At 33.4% G+C, this 14,682-nt stretch overlaps 2 protein-coding genes and 1 long non-coding RNA gene across 8 annotated transcripts in view; 2 read left to right on the top strand and 1 right to left on the bottom strand.

Moving 5' to 3' along the window:
- Positions 1–14,682, top strand: part of LOC101900172 (fat-like cadherin-related tumor suppressor homolog) — a 466,944-nt gene that overhangs the window by 17,737 nt on the left and 434,525 nt on the right. For all 6 annotated transcript variants that reach the window (XM_059129200.1, XM_059129194.1, XM_059129199.1 and 3 more), the window contains one exon: positions 4,859–5,719. In XM_059129200.1, coding sequence (XP_058985183.1) covers positions 4,895–5,719 — 825 coding nt within the window. In that variant the 5' untranslated portion in view covers positions 4,859–4,894. The remainder of the gene's footprint in view (positions 1–4,858; positions 5,720–14,682) is intronic.
- Positions 4–4,008, top strand: LOC131805713 (uncharacterized). The gene is made up of 2 exons (XM_059129256.1): positions 4–683; positions 3,066–4,008. The coding sequence occupies exons 1-2, from the start codon at positions 4–6 to the stop codon at positions 4,006–4,008; spliced, it is 1,623 nt and encodes a 540-aa protein (XP_058985239.1).
- Positions 10,420–11,595, bottom strand: LOC131805680 (uncharacterized). The gene is made up of 3 exons (XR_009343769.1): positions 11,219–11,595; positions 11,085–11,155; positions 10,420–11,020 (listed from the first exon to the last, which is right to left on the bottom strand). It is a non-coding gene; the product is annotated as an uncharacterized LOC131805680 (long non-coding RNA).

The following is a 14,682-nucleotide window of genomic DNA, read 5'->3' as shown; positions in this document are numbered from 1 at the left end:
GGTATGCTGCTAACAAACGACGGAGACAACGGCGCAGAAAGTCAGGCCAACGACTACGATGACGCAGAGAGTCAAACACAAGATGATGAGTGTTATGATGATGAACCTGGATCGACCAATGGCAATGATTTAACAATTGTACCGAGACGAAACTACCCCAAGTTAGAAATGAGTGTAAATAATAATACCGTTAGTCAAAATTTGCAAAGCAGAATCCGTATGCAGAACAAAAACAACAATGGAGAGACACAGCAATATGTAGAACGGCAATCTACGAATGATGTGCATAGTGAAGACTACGATAACAATAAAGATAATATTACATGTCTGCAGTCACGGTACAACGAGGCTCTCCATGTGCCAAAATTTGCAATGAATTTCAGAGACATAGAAGACACAATAAGAAATTTTGATGGAAGTAAGAATTTGTCAATTCGCTCGTGGTTGGAGGAATTTGAGGAGAATGCCAGAGTTATGTGTTGGGATGAATTTCAAATGTTTATTTTTGCAAAACGTTCTTTGAAAGGCTTAGCAAAATTGTTTATATCAACTGAGAGGGGCATAACATCATATCAACAATTAAAGAAGGCTTTGTTAGACGAATTTGATACCGTGGTAAAAAGTTGTCAACTTCACAAAATGTTGATGGAAAGGAAAATGTCAAAAAATGAGACCGTTGAAGAGTACTTTCTTCACAAGAGAGAGATAGCATCGAGAGGTCCTATTGACAAGAAAGCGCTTATGCAATACGTAATAGAAGGCATTAAAGATTCAACAGTCAACAAAACCATTCTTTTTGGAGCAGACAATTTAAATGAGTTTAAAAAGAAACTTCGATCTTACGAAATGATGCAGATGTCAACAGAGAAAAAAAAATATTCTGAGCCAGTCCAATCGAAAATGACAAATAAACCCGAAAAGCCTGACATAATATGCTTTAATTGTGGCGGTCAGGGTCATACATCCAAAAAATGCCGAAGTGCTAAGAAAGGAATGAAGTGCTTCAATTGCAACAATTACGGACATATTTCGAAAGATTGCCCATCAAAACAAAACGTAAACGTTCGACTAATAAATTCAGACACATATATGAAAATAGAAGTTAAGTTTGGAGATAAGAAATGGTCAGCCTTATTCGATACTGGAAGTAAGTTTAACATCTTGACTGAAAATGTGTACAAAGCCCTGAATCGGCCTCAGCTAACAAAAACAAACTTTTATCTTGTTGGATTTGGAAATAATAAAATAAAGCCAATGGGATCTTATGCGTGCGTAGTCGAAATTGATGGTGAGAAATATGCGTTATGTTTTCAAGTTGTGCCAGCAACGTGCGTAGATGTAAACGTTATTATTGGAAAAGAATTTTGCTCGTACGCTGAAATATACATTGCCCCAGAAAAAATTCAGTTTAGGAAATTGAGAGATGAGCAGTCTGAAGAAGTTTACGGTATGATGGCATTGGATATTTGGAACAACGAAAAGAACACGGAAATTTATATCGAAGAAACGGCAAGTGATTACGCTAAAGGAAAAGTTATTGATATGATTAACAACTACCGACCGGAAAAGACGAAAGAAACGAACGTGGAAATGAGGATTACATTAAACCAAGAAGATCCTATATTTTGCAACCCAAGACGACTTCCTTTAACTGAGAGATATATTGTCGAAGATCAAATTGAAAAATGGCTCGCAGAAGACATCATCGAAGTATCAAATTCAAAATTTTGTAGTCCAGTAGAATTGACGATGAAGCGTGATGGAACTCATAGATTGTGTATAGATTACAGGAAAATAAACAAGGTAGTCGTAAAGGACCATTTTCCATTACCTTTAATTGAGGATCAACTTGATCGATTACAAGATGCGACGGTATTCAGCACAATTGATTTGCGAAATGGTTTTTTTCACGTGCTTGTAAATGATGAAAGTCGGAAATACACATCGTTTGTAACACACAATGGTCAATACTAGTTTAAGAAGGTACCATTTGGACTAACAAATTCACCAGCAGTTTTCCAGCGACATGTTAACGCGATTTTTAGGAGCTTAAACAGAGAAGGTGTTGCGCTAGCCTACGTCGACGATATTATTATTCCAGCTAGAGACGAAAATGAAGCGTTAAAGAATTTAGAACGAGTTTTGGACATGTGCAAGGAATATGAACTAGAAATAAATTTGAAAAAATGTCATTTCCTCAAGAAGCGTACACAATTTCTTGGCCATGTAATTGAGAATAAAAAAAATTATCCGTCACCAGACAAAACAGAGGCGATAATAAAATATCCAATACCTAAGAACTTAAAAGACGTCGAAAGCTTTCTGGGACTGCTGGGTACTTTAGAAAATTTATTCCACAGTTTTCAGTAATATCGAAGCCGTTATCTGACTTGAAGTCTACTAAAACACCTTTTTATTTTGGCGCAGAACAAATGAAGTCTTTTAATAAATTAAAAGAAATGATGGCGAATCAACCAGTCTAGAGTATATTTAACCAAAAATACCAGACAGAACTTCATACGGATGCATCTATCGACGGTTATGGAGCTGTTTTGCTGCAGAAGTTGCCTGACGATGATCTGTTGCACCCCGTGTATTATATGAGTAGGAAAACAACTGAGCAGGAGAGGAAATATTCAAGCTACGAACTAGAGGTTTTGGCAATTGTGGAGGCATTGAGAAAATTTTGTGTGTATTTAATTGGATTACGGTTTAAATTGGTAACGGACTGCAACGTCAAAACAATTGAGAATAAAGACGTACCAACAAGAGTAGCCCGTTGGATAATGTTTCTTCAAGAGTACGATTATTATGTTGAACATCGACCCGGACTACGATGGATACTTTATAAAAGGTGATGTTTTATACAATTTTGTAAATGATTGTGAATTAGTTGTTGTACCGAAAGGAATGCAAAATGAAATAATTAGAAGCGCCCATGAAAGAGGTCATTTTTCTGTGAAGAAAACAAAAGAGCTGTTATCAAGAGATTATTTCATTTCAAAGTTAGAAGAGAAGATCCATAAACATATATCAAATTGCATTGCCTGTATAATAACAAATAGGAAAAAAGGTAAACAGGAAGGGGAATTACACACGATTCCAAAGGGCGATATACCACTGCAAACGTATCACATCGATCATTTAGGACCGTTAGAGTCAACAAGTAAGATGCATAATCATATTTTTGCTGTCATCGACGCGTTCACAAAATTTTGCTGGCTCTATCCAACGAAAACAACATCTGCGCGAGAAGTAATAACTAAATTGCAACAACAAAGCTTAACTTTTGGAAATCCTGTCAACGTAATCTCAGACCGTGGTTCAGCTTTCACTAGCGAAGATTTTAAAAACTATTGTGACACGGAGAACATTAATCACATGAAAATAACAGCAGGTCTTCCGAGAGCAAATGGACAAATCGAACGACTAAACTCAGTTATCATCTCCGTTTTATCAAAACTAAGCATAGCAGACCCTACGAAATGGTACAAATATGTTGGTGATGTACAAAGAATAATAAACTCAACATACCACCGTAGAATCAAGAGTACTCCATTTGAACTGTTAGTTGGTATTAAGATGAGAACAAAAGATGACGTCAAAATTAAGGAGCTAATCGAAGAAGAGTTTATGAGGGCATACGATGAAGATCGAAATGAATTACGACAGAAAGCTAAACAACAAATATTGGATGTTCAAGCTGAAAATGTGAGAACGTATAATTTTCGACGCAGAGCTGCTACAAAATATAAGATTGGTGACTTAGTTGCTATTAAAAGAATCCAACTTGGCGGAGGTCTAAAATTAAAGCCGAAATATTTAGGTCCATATCGTATCATCAAAGTCAAGCCTAACGATACATATGATGTCATAAAATGCGGTAACAATGAAGGCCCTAAGCAGACGACAACTTGTGCTGGATTCATAAAGCCCTGGCCCAGAGGAGAATATGACGACGATGAACTATTTTCGCAGGATGGCCGAGTTGTGGAAACAGAAGTTTGAGTGAAGTCAGTCATCAGCTAGCAAAATGAGTTGCATTTACGATGCGGCAAAGTAAAGGCGTTCTTAAGACGGCTCGCATTAACGACGATCAATATTCATATTTATTTTATTTCAACTTTTCATTGCTTTAAATTAAATAATCATTTTAATAAATTTGAGTTATTAAATATAATATTAATAAACCCTAGACAAAAGATCGTGTTTTATTAAAAAGGAACCATATAGAAGTAAACATAAATATATAAATAATAATGGTGTGTCCACTACAATATAATATAGTTTTATTTTTTTTTCTTATAAAATCATTTGTATTTCATATACCACATTACTTTCCAATATAGTCTTATGCCAGACTATGAAAATTTCATTTGAAAATGTTTTTCCATTTTCACCTAAATTTTCATCGACGTCTACACACAATTTTTTTTTTCATATGAACATTGTTGATATTTTCTTTGTTGCTTTATACTGTTTTTTATAAAATGAAAAGGAATCAAAGAAATGACGTGCAGCCATCTTGATTTGAGCGTTACGAATTTAAGCACAAATAATAATTTCAGATTACAGAAGTTTGTGTACATAGTTTCACCCCCTTCATACCTCTTGCCCATAAACTCATTTTCACATTAATGAAAATTTTCATAGTCTGGCATAAGACATAGATCAAATATATTTAAAAAAAAAAAATATATATATATATATTGTGTCGCATTATTGTACATATTTTTATTGAAACTCATGTTTAATATTTGTAGAATAATATAGCTTCGATATATAAATATTTATATATTTTATGCTTACACTTTAATGATTTTGACATACTTTAATCAAGCATTATTTTTAATTTCAGATTTTTTAACTATGTTAAGTCCTGGGAATATTTAATATGAAGTTCAAACATAATGTGTATATGTTAACGTGTACGTATACGGTAGTACTTCATTTAATTGTGATCTTTTGGACAGTTACTCAAGTCTGTTATGCTGATAATCTAGAACCTGAATCACTTAGTCGAAAAGTGCACAACATATATAGTATTGAGTTCAAAAAAAAAGAGTACAATGTTACTATTCCGGAGAATAGCATTGGTAAAACGTACGCTACGCCTAAGTCGTATGACGAAAGGATTGGTTTAGATACACCAATGTCATGTAATGCAGTTTTTCGAATTATTTCTGGAGATCGAGACAAGTTGTTTAAAGCAGAAGAGAGAACAGTCGGCAACTTTGCCTTTTTGTCAATAAGAACGAGAACAAGTAACGTAGTATTAAATCGCGAAAAAAACGAAGTGTATAATTTCAGAGTTAAGGCATTCGTAACATGTCCTGCGAACGGAAGCAATATTTTGCATGAGGCAGAGTGCACGATAAACCTTCAAGTTCTTGACAGAAACGACCTAAATCCTCTCTTCTATCCAACTGAATATTCAGTAACTATATTCGAGGACGTTCCTGTTCATAGCAGCATATTAAAAGTTACAGCTGAAGACGCAGACTTAGGAATAAATGGAGAAATATACTACAGTTTTTTAAACTCCAGTCCATATTTTATAATCCATCCATCTTCTGGTGTCATATCGAATGTTAGGCCCCTAATAAATCTGGGTGGAAGAGAGTTGGAAATAATAGTAATTGCGATAGATCGAGGCTCCGCAATGTTGCATCATAACCATCAATCTAGCAAGGCTAAAGTTCTGATAAATGTTGAAAAGGTAAGTTCATTCAATTATTTATTAAAAAGATGTCAACCCACATCACGTGTACTGATAAATGAACATCATGTTTCGCCATCAAATCTAAATCAGAGAAATTTTACTTTACTGAATTCAATCAAGTGAAGACCGTTTTTTGCTATGAAATTAATAAATCCGAAGGACAAACTCTTCGTGTGTGCAGAGATTTGTTTGTTTACGCATTAAAGTCTTACAATAAATAAATTCTTGAATTTGTTTTATTATTTTTTAAAGCCACAAAATATTCGTATATAGTATTTTGAATGATATAAATTCAGAAGGGGTAGCAAAGCGCACCGGGTTCAGCTAGTATCCTATGTAAATTAAACTATATCCGTCTATGTGTGCGGCCGTCAGCAAACGCAACTAATGCACAATATTAGGTCAATCTTTGAAAATTTAAACAATATTCAGGATGATTGGAATATGCCGTCTCATTTAGTTATGATACTACCATTAAACATTCGTCCTTCTGCATGTTTTTGTTACAATTTCTACCGATTGAACTGTAATTTGACATTTAAAGTTTTCAGTGTTATAAAATATACACCGGCAATAACTGTTAACTATTGGTCTTTAACCCATTAACGCCGGCTCCCTTATTTGTAGGAAGAAAACTGTTGAAACTTAGTGGAGGATGCCATAATGTCACTCATATTCCGCGCACAAAAATTCAGCCCCCTGTCTCTACCCCTTGCTCGTGCAGGGGGTGGTGCGTTTTCGCACCCGTCGGCGTTACTGAGTACAATTTTAGTACTAGAAAATGTTTTAATAAATTAATAGCATTGTAAAGGAAAATACATGAATTAAGTTGGAATTTTAATAAAATTACTCAAAAATTAGACGATAATATTAAAAAATAGTGAAGTAATACATGTTCCAAAGGTTGCACGTTATCATACACTCCACCTTGGGAAGGCCCATATATCGGCACCTGCCGATATTCGGTTTTTTAATTTTTTTTGAAAATGTCCTAATTTGTTTCATATGGTGAAGGGTATTCAAAGTCCGGTCCGGCCAAACTTACTGCTTTTTTTACTTTTTCTAATTATGAATATTGGAGAAAATTTGTTTGAGAATATAGCAACGCTAATGGGATTTGACGTGCCTTTTGCACCCTATTTATTTATTATTATACTACACTTTTTATAGTAGTTAAATAGCTTAATGTAACAAATTTACAATATAAGGATTCGAATATACGTGCTGGATGTTGATAAGTCAGAAGAGTAAAATAAAAGATTGAAAACATGATACTAAACGACCAATTTTATTTATGTCTCTATTTCGCTTTTCTGCAACGTCAGTCTTATGACTAAGAGGGTAATGTCATTTGATACAAAGAAAATATTTTACTTTATAAAAAGAGAAAGAATCATCCAATTGAAAATCTATGGAAATTGTAATTAACGAATCAGATTTGAATATAGCTCCCATTAGAGCTGCAAAACTATCAATATCCCGACCATCGATAGTTTCGATATTTTTAACAAAAATATCGATACTATCGAATGAAAAAGTAGGTTTGTATAAATTTGTTGCCAACGTTTTAATTTAAATCTTATTAAAAGTGAATAGTGATAGGTCATTTTTGCAAAGTTTTTTAGCCAGATATTATTTAAATAAGAGACCTATTTTTTTGTAAATTTAAATTCATTTTATTTCTCTTCAAAAAAATATATATCATGTACTATAAAATACATTTCATATGTACTTGTATGTTTAAATATTACGATAAAATTCACCAAGTAATAAAAAAAAAACAAAGAAAAAAATAAATAATGAAAATATGAGGTCTTTTACAGAGGTACAATTAATTCAAGAGGTACAAATTATTTCATGTTGGATATTACCCAGGAATTTTTATTAATAAATAAAAGTTTATCAACAGTCTTTGGTTTTATCTGAAATTATAGATCCAGTTTTACTGAAAATCCTTTCAGATTCTATAGAAGTTGCCGGTATGCATAAATACCTTAAGGCACAGGATTTGATTAAGGACATATCAATTCCAATATTCTGCAACGATATATATACACTGGTGGCCAAAACTAAAGCAACTGTAACTTTTTCAAAAATTAAGAAAATGAGAAAGTTTTTCTTGTTTTAAATTAGGTACTTTATTCACTTTTTAAAAACCTAAAACATAAAACCAAATTTCATTTTTATATAAAAAATAATGTTTGGTAAAGTCAATTCACCCGATTTTGGTTTGGACAAAACAAAAGCAACTATGTTGTACATTCATATAACCGCTGCAATTTCAGTTGTTTTTACTGTGATATTTATCGCTTTTTGTTTCCTTCGACAATTTCGCTTGTCATAAATCCTTTTTGAGAAGTTTTTTAAAACAGTATGTGTTTTTCTTTTCGTTTTTTAAGTACTGGCCAAAAAAAATTTTAAAAATGGCTAAAAGCAAATATAGTACCTTAATAAAACAGCAAATTATCAGTGACTATCAAAACAACATATCACAGAAAATAATTTCCGAGAAATATTTCATAAATATTTATGTGATTTCATAATTATTTCTGTATACTAAGTCGGTTTTTTGAAACTGGATCAGTAGTAACAGTCTATAACGGATGAAGGCCGTGAAAAACTTCAGCCCGTACTGATCCACAAATTGTGAGAGAAATAAAAAACAACTATTTAAGAGTTCAACTGGATTGGTGAGCAATCATTGGATATAAGCTCGAGATCAGTGCGTAGACGAATAGTGGCAGCTGGTCTGCATGCTCGTAAGACATCAAAAAACCACTTATATCTGAAAAAATCAAAAAGGCTTTCGGAAATGATAATATTAAGTGAAATTAAGCTCAATGGAAAAAACATTATTTTTGGGATGAGTCTACGTTTAATATTAAAGGCTCAGACGTGAAAAATTTTACGGTGAGAAAATCAAAAAATGAAGGACTCAAGCCGCAGTGTTGCAAAGGTACAGTGAAACATGAGGGAGGGTCAAAAATGGCGTGGCGCTGTTTTTCTTTTTTCTATCCATAAAATAAAGGAAGTTGTGGATCGGTTTGTTTACAAAGATGTGTTGGATATCACGTTGTTCTCTTACGCTGAGTAAAATATTCAGCTGATTTGGGTGTTTCAGCATAACAATGATCCCAAACTTGTATCAAAACTTGTCAAATATTGGTTGCGGGAGTCAAAAATTCATGTTTTGTTATGGCCGGCACAATCACCTAACCTAAACTCCTTAGAAAACCTTTGGAGTATCGTAGGTAGGAAGATCAAGAGAGATTCGGAAATAAATAAGCACAACATTTTCTAAAGAATTCGGGGTGCCTGGGAAGGCACACCCAAAGATCAAATTGAGCGTGCTATAGATTCAATGCCTCGTAGGTGTGCAGCTGGCTGGAAAATAATGGTTATGCTATCGACTACTAGCCAAAATTTAATTATTTTAAAATAAAAAATCAAAAGTTGCTTTAGTTTTGACCAAGCAAAAATTGGGTCATTTTAGTTTTCCACATATTATTTTTCGTTCAAAATTATTTTTGTATTTTTAGTTTCTTAAAAGTGAATTAAACCCCTCATTTAAAACTGGAATAATAATTACGATTTGTTTATTTTTGTAAAAGTTACAGGACATTTATTGTCTTTTCGATTTAAGTTGCTTTAGTTTTGGCCACCAGTGTATATATATATTTATTAGTTGTATGATAAATTACATAAGTATATTTTTACCTTCCAATACAGCAGTGGGTCGCTATCCATCGGTGAATTTTCATTCTCCAAATATTGCCGGAGGGATATTATAGCATCTACTTGATGACTTCTCATTTTGTTGGCTATTTTGTTACAAACAAAATTTAAAAGTGGTGGCTGCGGTTGCTTATTTGGAACAGATTTAGAAGTTGACGGTTCTATATTGTGCTCAAACGTCGTACTTCGGCTTATGAAGCTCAGTACATTTTTCAAAAGTTGGGACCCATTATCGTCATTAGTTTTTGATAAAAAGCCTTCCTTTTAAAAACGCGGATCTAACAATGTTCCTAGTCTTGCTGCAGATCGCTCTTCATATGGAAAAAGTCTCTTTCTCACTTTTTCTGTAAGGAATGTACAAGCCTGTTGTCCTTCAAGGGTATTTAAACGTGATTTAACTTCGTCAAGTGCTTGAAAAAGACCACACGTTATTGGAATGATAAGTGATATTGTAACATTAGAATTGGACGATGTTTGGGTCGTTGCTGTCTCAAAAGGTGTCAATAACTCTTTTATATCATTCAGTATTGCGATATCATCTACTGTTAGGGGTGGTGGTGCTTTTGGTGTCGCTAAAAGTATGTTTGAAATCCAAGCATTTGTGACCAAAATTCTCTCAATCATTTTCAAGGCACTGTTCTATCGGGTGGGTACTTCTTGAAGTAAACTATGTGGCTTCGCCCTACCTTGTGCCGCCTTAAATTGTTCATAAACAACTGTACTGCTTTTAAAATATGTCACAATCTTCTTACATTTTGCCAAAATTTCTTTTATATTGCTTTGTGCTAAACAATCCTGCACTACAAGATTCATTGTGTGTGCAAAGCAGGGAAGGTGTTTCTTTTGCAATAAGTCGCAAGCCTTGATCATGGTACTGTCGTTATCAGTGACAATGGACGTAACCTTCGTCATCACACCCCACTCATCTAAGACTGATTGTAATGATTTCGAAATGTTTTCTGCGTTGTGGTTAGTAGCCGTTAGAAGTTTTACGCAAACAAAAATCCTCTGTAATAAAGTGGCAAGTAACTGTCAGATAACCCTCATTTGAACGGGAGGTCCAACAGTCTGTTGTGATTGCACAGTGCTCTATTTCATTTAAAATCGAATGTAGCTAATTTTTTTGCGCGTTATACATTTCAACCATCATTTTATTTTGTAGTGTCGTACGTGATGGTAAAGAGTAGGAAATCTCTATAACCTCTATCTTCCACTATGCTAAACGGCTGCACGTCGATAGCTACCATGAACATAAGAGCATTATCCAGATTCCTCTTGCGCTCCGATTCTAAGCCGTATGTGTCTTTTTGTTTTAAATAAGACGTGATGACATTGGTCGGTTTTTCAACTTCTTTGAAGCCCGGATGTGATCTTTTAAGGTGGTCGAATAGATTCGTTGTATTGCCGCTGGTTTTATAAAAATTTCCACATAAACGGCATTTAGCACAATTTTTTCCTTAACCGCTTCAAAATACGTCCAAACATCCGAAGATTGCTTACGGGTCTTTTTGGGAATAGGTTCCCCATCATCACTGTCTTCCTCAGTATTTTCGTTGGGACTTTCTATATACATATGTGATGTAAATGTAAGTGCCCATGTACATTAAACAAATATGATAATACCTACCATTTAATATTTGCAGATACCTCTCCATTTCTCTTAAGCCTTCAATTTCCTAATAAACTTGTGTTTGTGATCTATAAATTGAAAAATAATAATTGTTGAACAAGTTTTTAAATTACATTTTGATAAACACTTACTGCTAGCGTCTGTTCACATTACTTATTTGTATTAAAATATAAAAATGTACAGACGGCCTGTGAAAAAGACTGATACAAGCTACCTTGTTCAAATTTGTCGATAGTATCGATAGTGAAAAACCCCATCGATAGTCCTCAAAAAAGATATCTATCGATACTATCGATAGTTTTGCAGCTCTATCTCCCATACATAGTGTCGTCCGATTTCATAAGTAGTGCACAATACATAAGTAGTGCACAATACAATACAAATGCGTAATATCCGCCCGAATCAAATCAATTTAGGTACACGCAGCCAGGTTCAGTGTGGAAGTTTATCTGGCAATCGATTAAGATTTCGATGCTCCCATATATATTTTCGTCCGATTTAAATTTCATTGCGCCACATGTTTAATATGTATCCAGTATGGGTGGATTTCGACACATCTGAGTGAGTTCAACCCTGAAGGAAGTACTTCTAATTTGGTGAAAATCGGTATAGATATAGGTAGAGCTCCCATATATATGATTCATCCGATTTGGGGTGTAAGTCCCTCACATTCGTAATATATATATATATATATATATATATATATATATATATATATATATATATATATATATATATATATATATATATATATATACTAGCTGGCCCGTTTTTGAATTGAGTGACTTAAAAATTCCCATTCAAACCCCTGAAACGACATTGACGACATCTGCTAATCCGATTTTTTTCGAAGATGAACGGTGAGAGCATTTCGTTGTCTATATTTTCATTTGTCTATGTCTATACATGCTGTTATATGGTTGCCATACCCAAATTTCGAATTTTGATTGAATTTTGATTGAAATAATCTATCCAATGAGAACTCAAAATGCAAAATTCATTGGGACTTCAATCAGTGAAATACCGAATATGAAAGGCACTGTAATATGCGGACTACAAAATAGTGGAGTGAATTGAAAATATAGTAAGAAATGGATTCATATACTCCGAAAATTCTTCCGAGCCCTTAAAAGAAACCTTAAATCATAGGTGCCGTTATACGGGCACTATGCGCTATCGTCAGTAATTACACTGCGCCGCAGACAATCTTTAAAATTTTAAAAATTCCCATTCAAACCCCTGTAACGACATTGACGACATCTGCTAATCCGATTTTTTTCGAAGATGAACGGTGAGAGCTTTTCGTTGTTTATATTTTCATTTGTCTATGTCTATACATGCTGTTATATGGTTGCCATACCCAAATTTCGAATTTTGATTAGAAATTTGATTGAATTTTGATTGAAATAATCTATCCAATGAGAACTCAAAATGCAAAATTCATTGGGACTTCAATCAGTGAAATACCGAATATGAAAGGCACTGTAATATGCGGACTACAAAATAGTGGAGTGAATTGAAAATATAGTAAGAAAAGGATTCATATACTCCGAAAATTCTTCCGAGCCCTTAAAAGAAACCTTAAATCATAGGTGCCGTTATACGGGCACTATGCGCTATCGTCAGTAATTACACTGCGCCGCAGACAATCTTTAAAATCTTAAAAATTCCCATTCAAACCCCTGTAACGACATTGACGACATCTGCTAATCCGATTTTTTTCGAAGATGAACGGTGAGAGCATTTCGTTGTTTATATTTTCATTTGTCTATGTCTATACATGCTGTTATATGGTTGCCATACCCAAATTTCGAATTTTGATTAGAAATTTGATTGAATTTTGATTGAAATAATCTATCCAATGAGAACTCAAAATGCAAAATTCATTGGGACTTCAATCAGTGAAATACCGAATATGAAAGGCACTGTAATATGCGGACTACAAAATAGTGGAGTGAATTGAAAATATAGTAAGAAAAGGATTCATATACTCCGAAAATTCTTCCGAGCCCTTAAAAGAAACCTTAAATCATAGGTGCCGTTATACGGGCACTATGCGCTATCGTCAGTAATTACACTGCGCCGCAGACAATCTTGGGGTTAGGAAATGTTTCCATACAAAAAGGTCCGCAAATATTTTGCTCTATACTCCGCAAATGTTACGGTAAAGTTTTAAATTTGATACAGTCCTAGGGGTTACATGATGAATCATTTGTACAAAATATGTATCAGGTTGGTCTACATTCTGATATAGCCCCCCTCAGATGATATAGCCTCTTTCAAATTCCTCAAATTTTGGTAATTTAAGATTTTAGAAAAAAGAACAAATTCTATCAAGTAGTTATAAGTATAGGACCCTGCTTCATTATAACTCTTATGTAAAGGTATTCGGTGATTTTAGCATCTAGCTTCTGGTAGAAGATCTCTTCGCGAAATGTTTCAATATCAATATTTTGGAGTAGCGCTTATATAAAAGTACCTCCTGATTTTACCTATATCGAGAGTTGTGATTATATTTTCGAATCGATTTGACTTTAAATGTGTGTTTAGGTTATTTTGTTGGTAGGAAACCATTTTACATGGGCCTATTTTGCTTTATTATTTAGGTTTTTAAATCTCAAACTAAAAGCTCTTACTGGAAGAAATAGATAAAATCCCAAAAAATCGCGTAAAAATTTGAAATTTGAAAATTTTAATTTTGACTTGTGTGGTGTACAATAGTAATGTTTTATTTTGCATGATTTTTAAAATTTTGACTTACTATTTTGGAATGTACATTTGTAGTGTTTTTTTTTTATTGAATTGAGCTGATTATGAATATACATATGTATATTCTATGGGGTCTATGACGAACATATATATATATATATATATATATATATATATATACTAGCTTTTAGTCTTTAATGCTTATAATATCCTCCACCTTGGAAAGGAGGGTTTATACACTTTTTAATTCCATTTGTAACATCCATAAATGTTCGTCATAGACCCCATAGAATATACATATGTATATTCATAATCAGCTCAATTCAATTCAAAAAAAAAAAAAAAAAAAAAAAACACTACAAATGTACATTCCAAAATAGTAAGTCAAAATTGCAAAAATCATGCAAAATAAAACATTACTATAGTACACCACAAAAATTAAAATTAAAATTTTCAAATTTCAAATTTTTACGCGATTTTTTGGGATTTTATCTATTTCTTCCAAGAGACAATTCCGATTTTGTGTGAATCGTTAAAATCAGATCAGCGGTTCTTGAGTTATAAGCGTAGCAATTAACACAAATTTATGTGATATATATAGATAGATTAGAAGTTTTCTTTCTTTTCTTCTTTCTAAAATCTTAAATTACCAAAATTTGAGGAATTTGAAAGAGGTTATATCATCTGAGGGGGGCTATATCAGAATGTAGACCAACCTGATACATATAGGACTGTACCAAATTTAAAACTTTATCGTAACATTTGCGGATAAACTGCAACAAAGTCAAACGACACAGTTTTTACATTTTTTTAAATAAAAGCAAAAAATGTCGGAAATAAATGTTAAATTTTAGAATACGTTTAGTTTTGTTCGAATTGGTCACCT

This window comes from Musca domestica, unplaced genomic scaffold (assembly GCF_030504385.1).
Source record: "Musca domestica strain aabys unplaced genomic scaffold, Musca_domestica.polishedcontigs.V.1.1 6, whole genome shotgun sequence".
Taxonomy (NCBI): Eukaryota; Metazoa; Arthropoda; class Insecta; order Diptera; family Muscidae; genus Musca; species Musca domestica.
The sequence above is the reverse complement of the archived record's forward strand: the minus strand, read 5'-3'. Positions and strand labels throughout refer to the sequence as shown.

Coding starts and splice junctions, on each gene's coding strand:
- LOC131805713 (XM_059129256.1), top strand. CDS start 4: ATGCTGCTAACAAACGACGGAGACAACGGCGCAGAAAGTCAGGCCAAC. Junction 684..3,065: donor AAAAATGAGACCGTTGAAGA/GTACTTTCTTCA, acceptor AATAACAAATAG/GAAAAAAGGTAAACAGGAAG.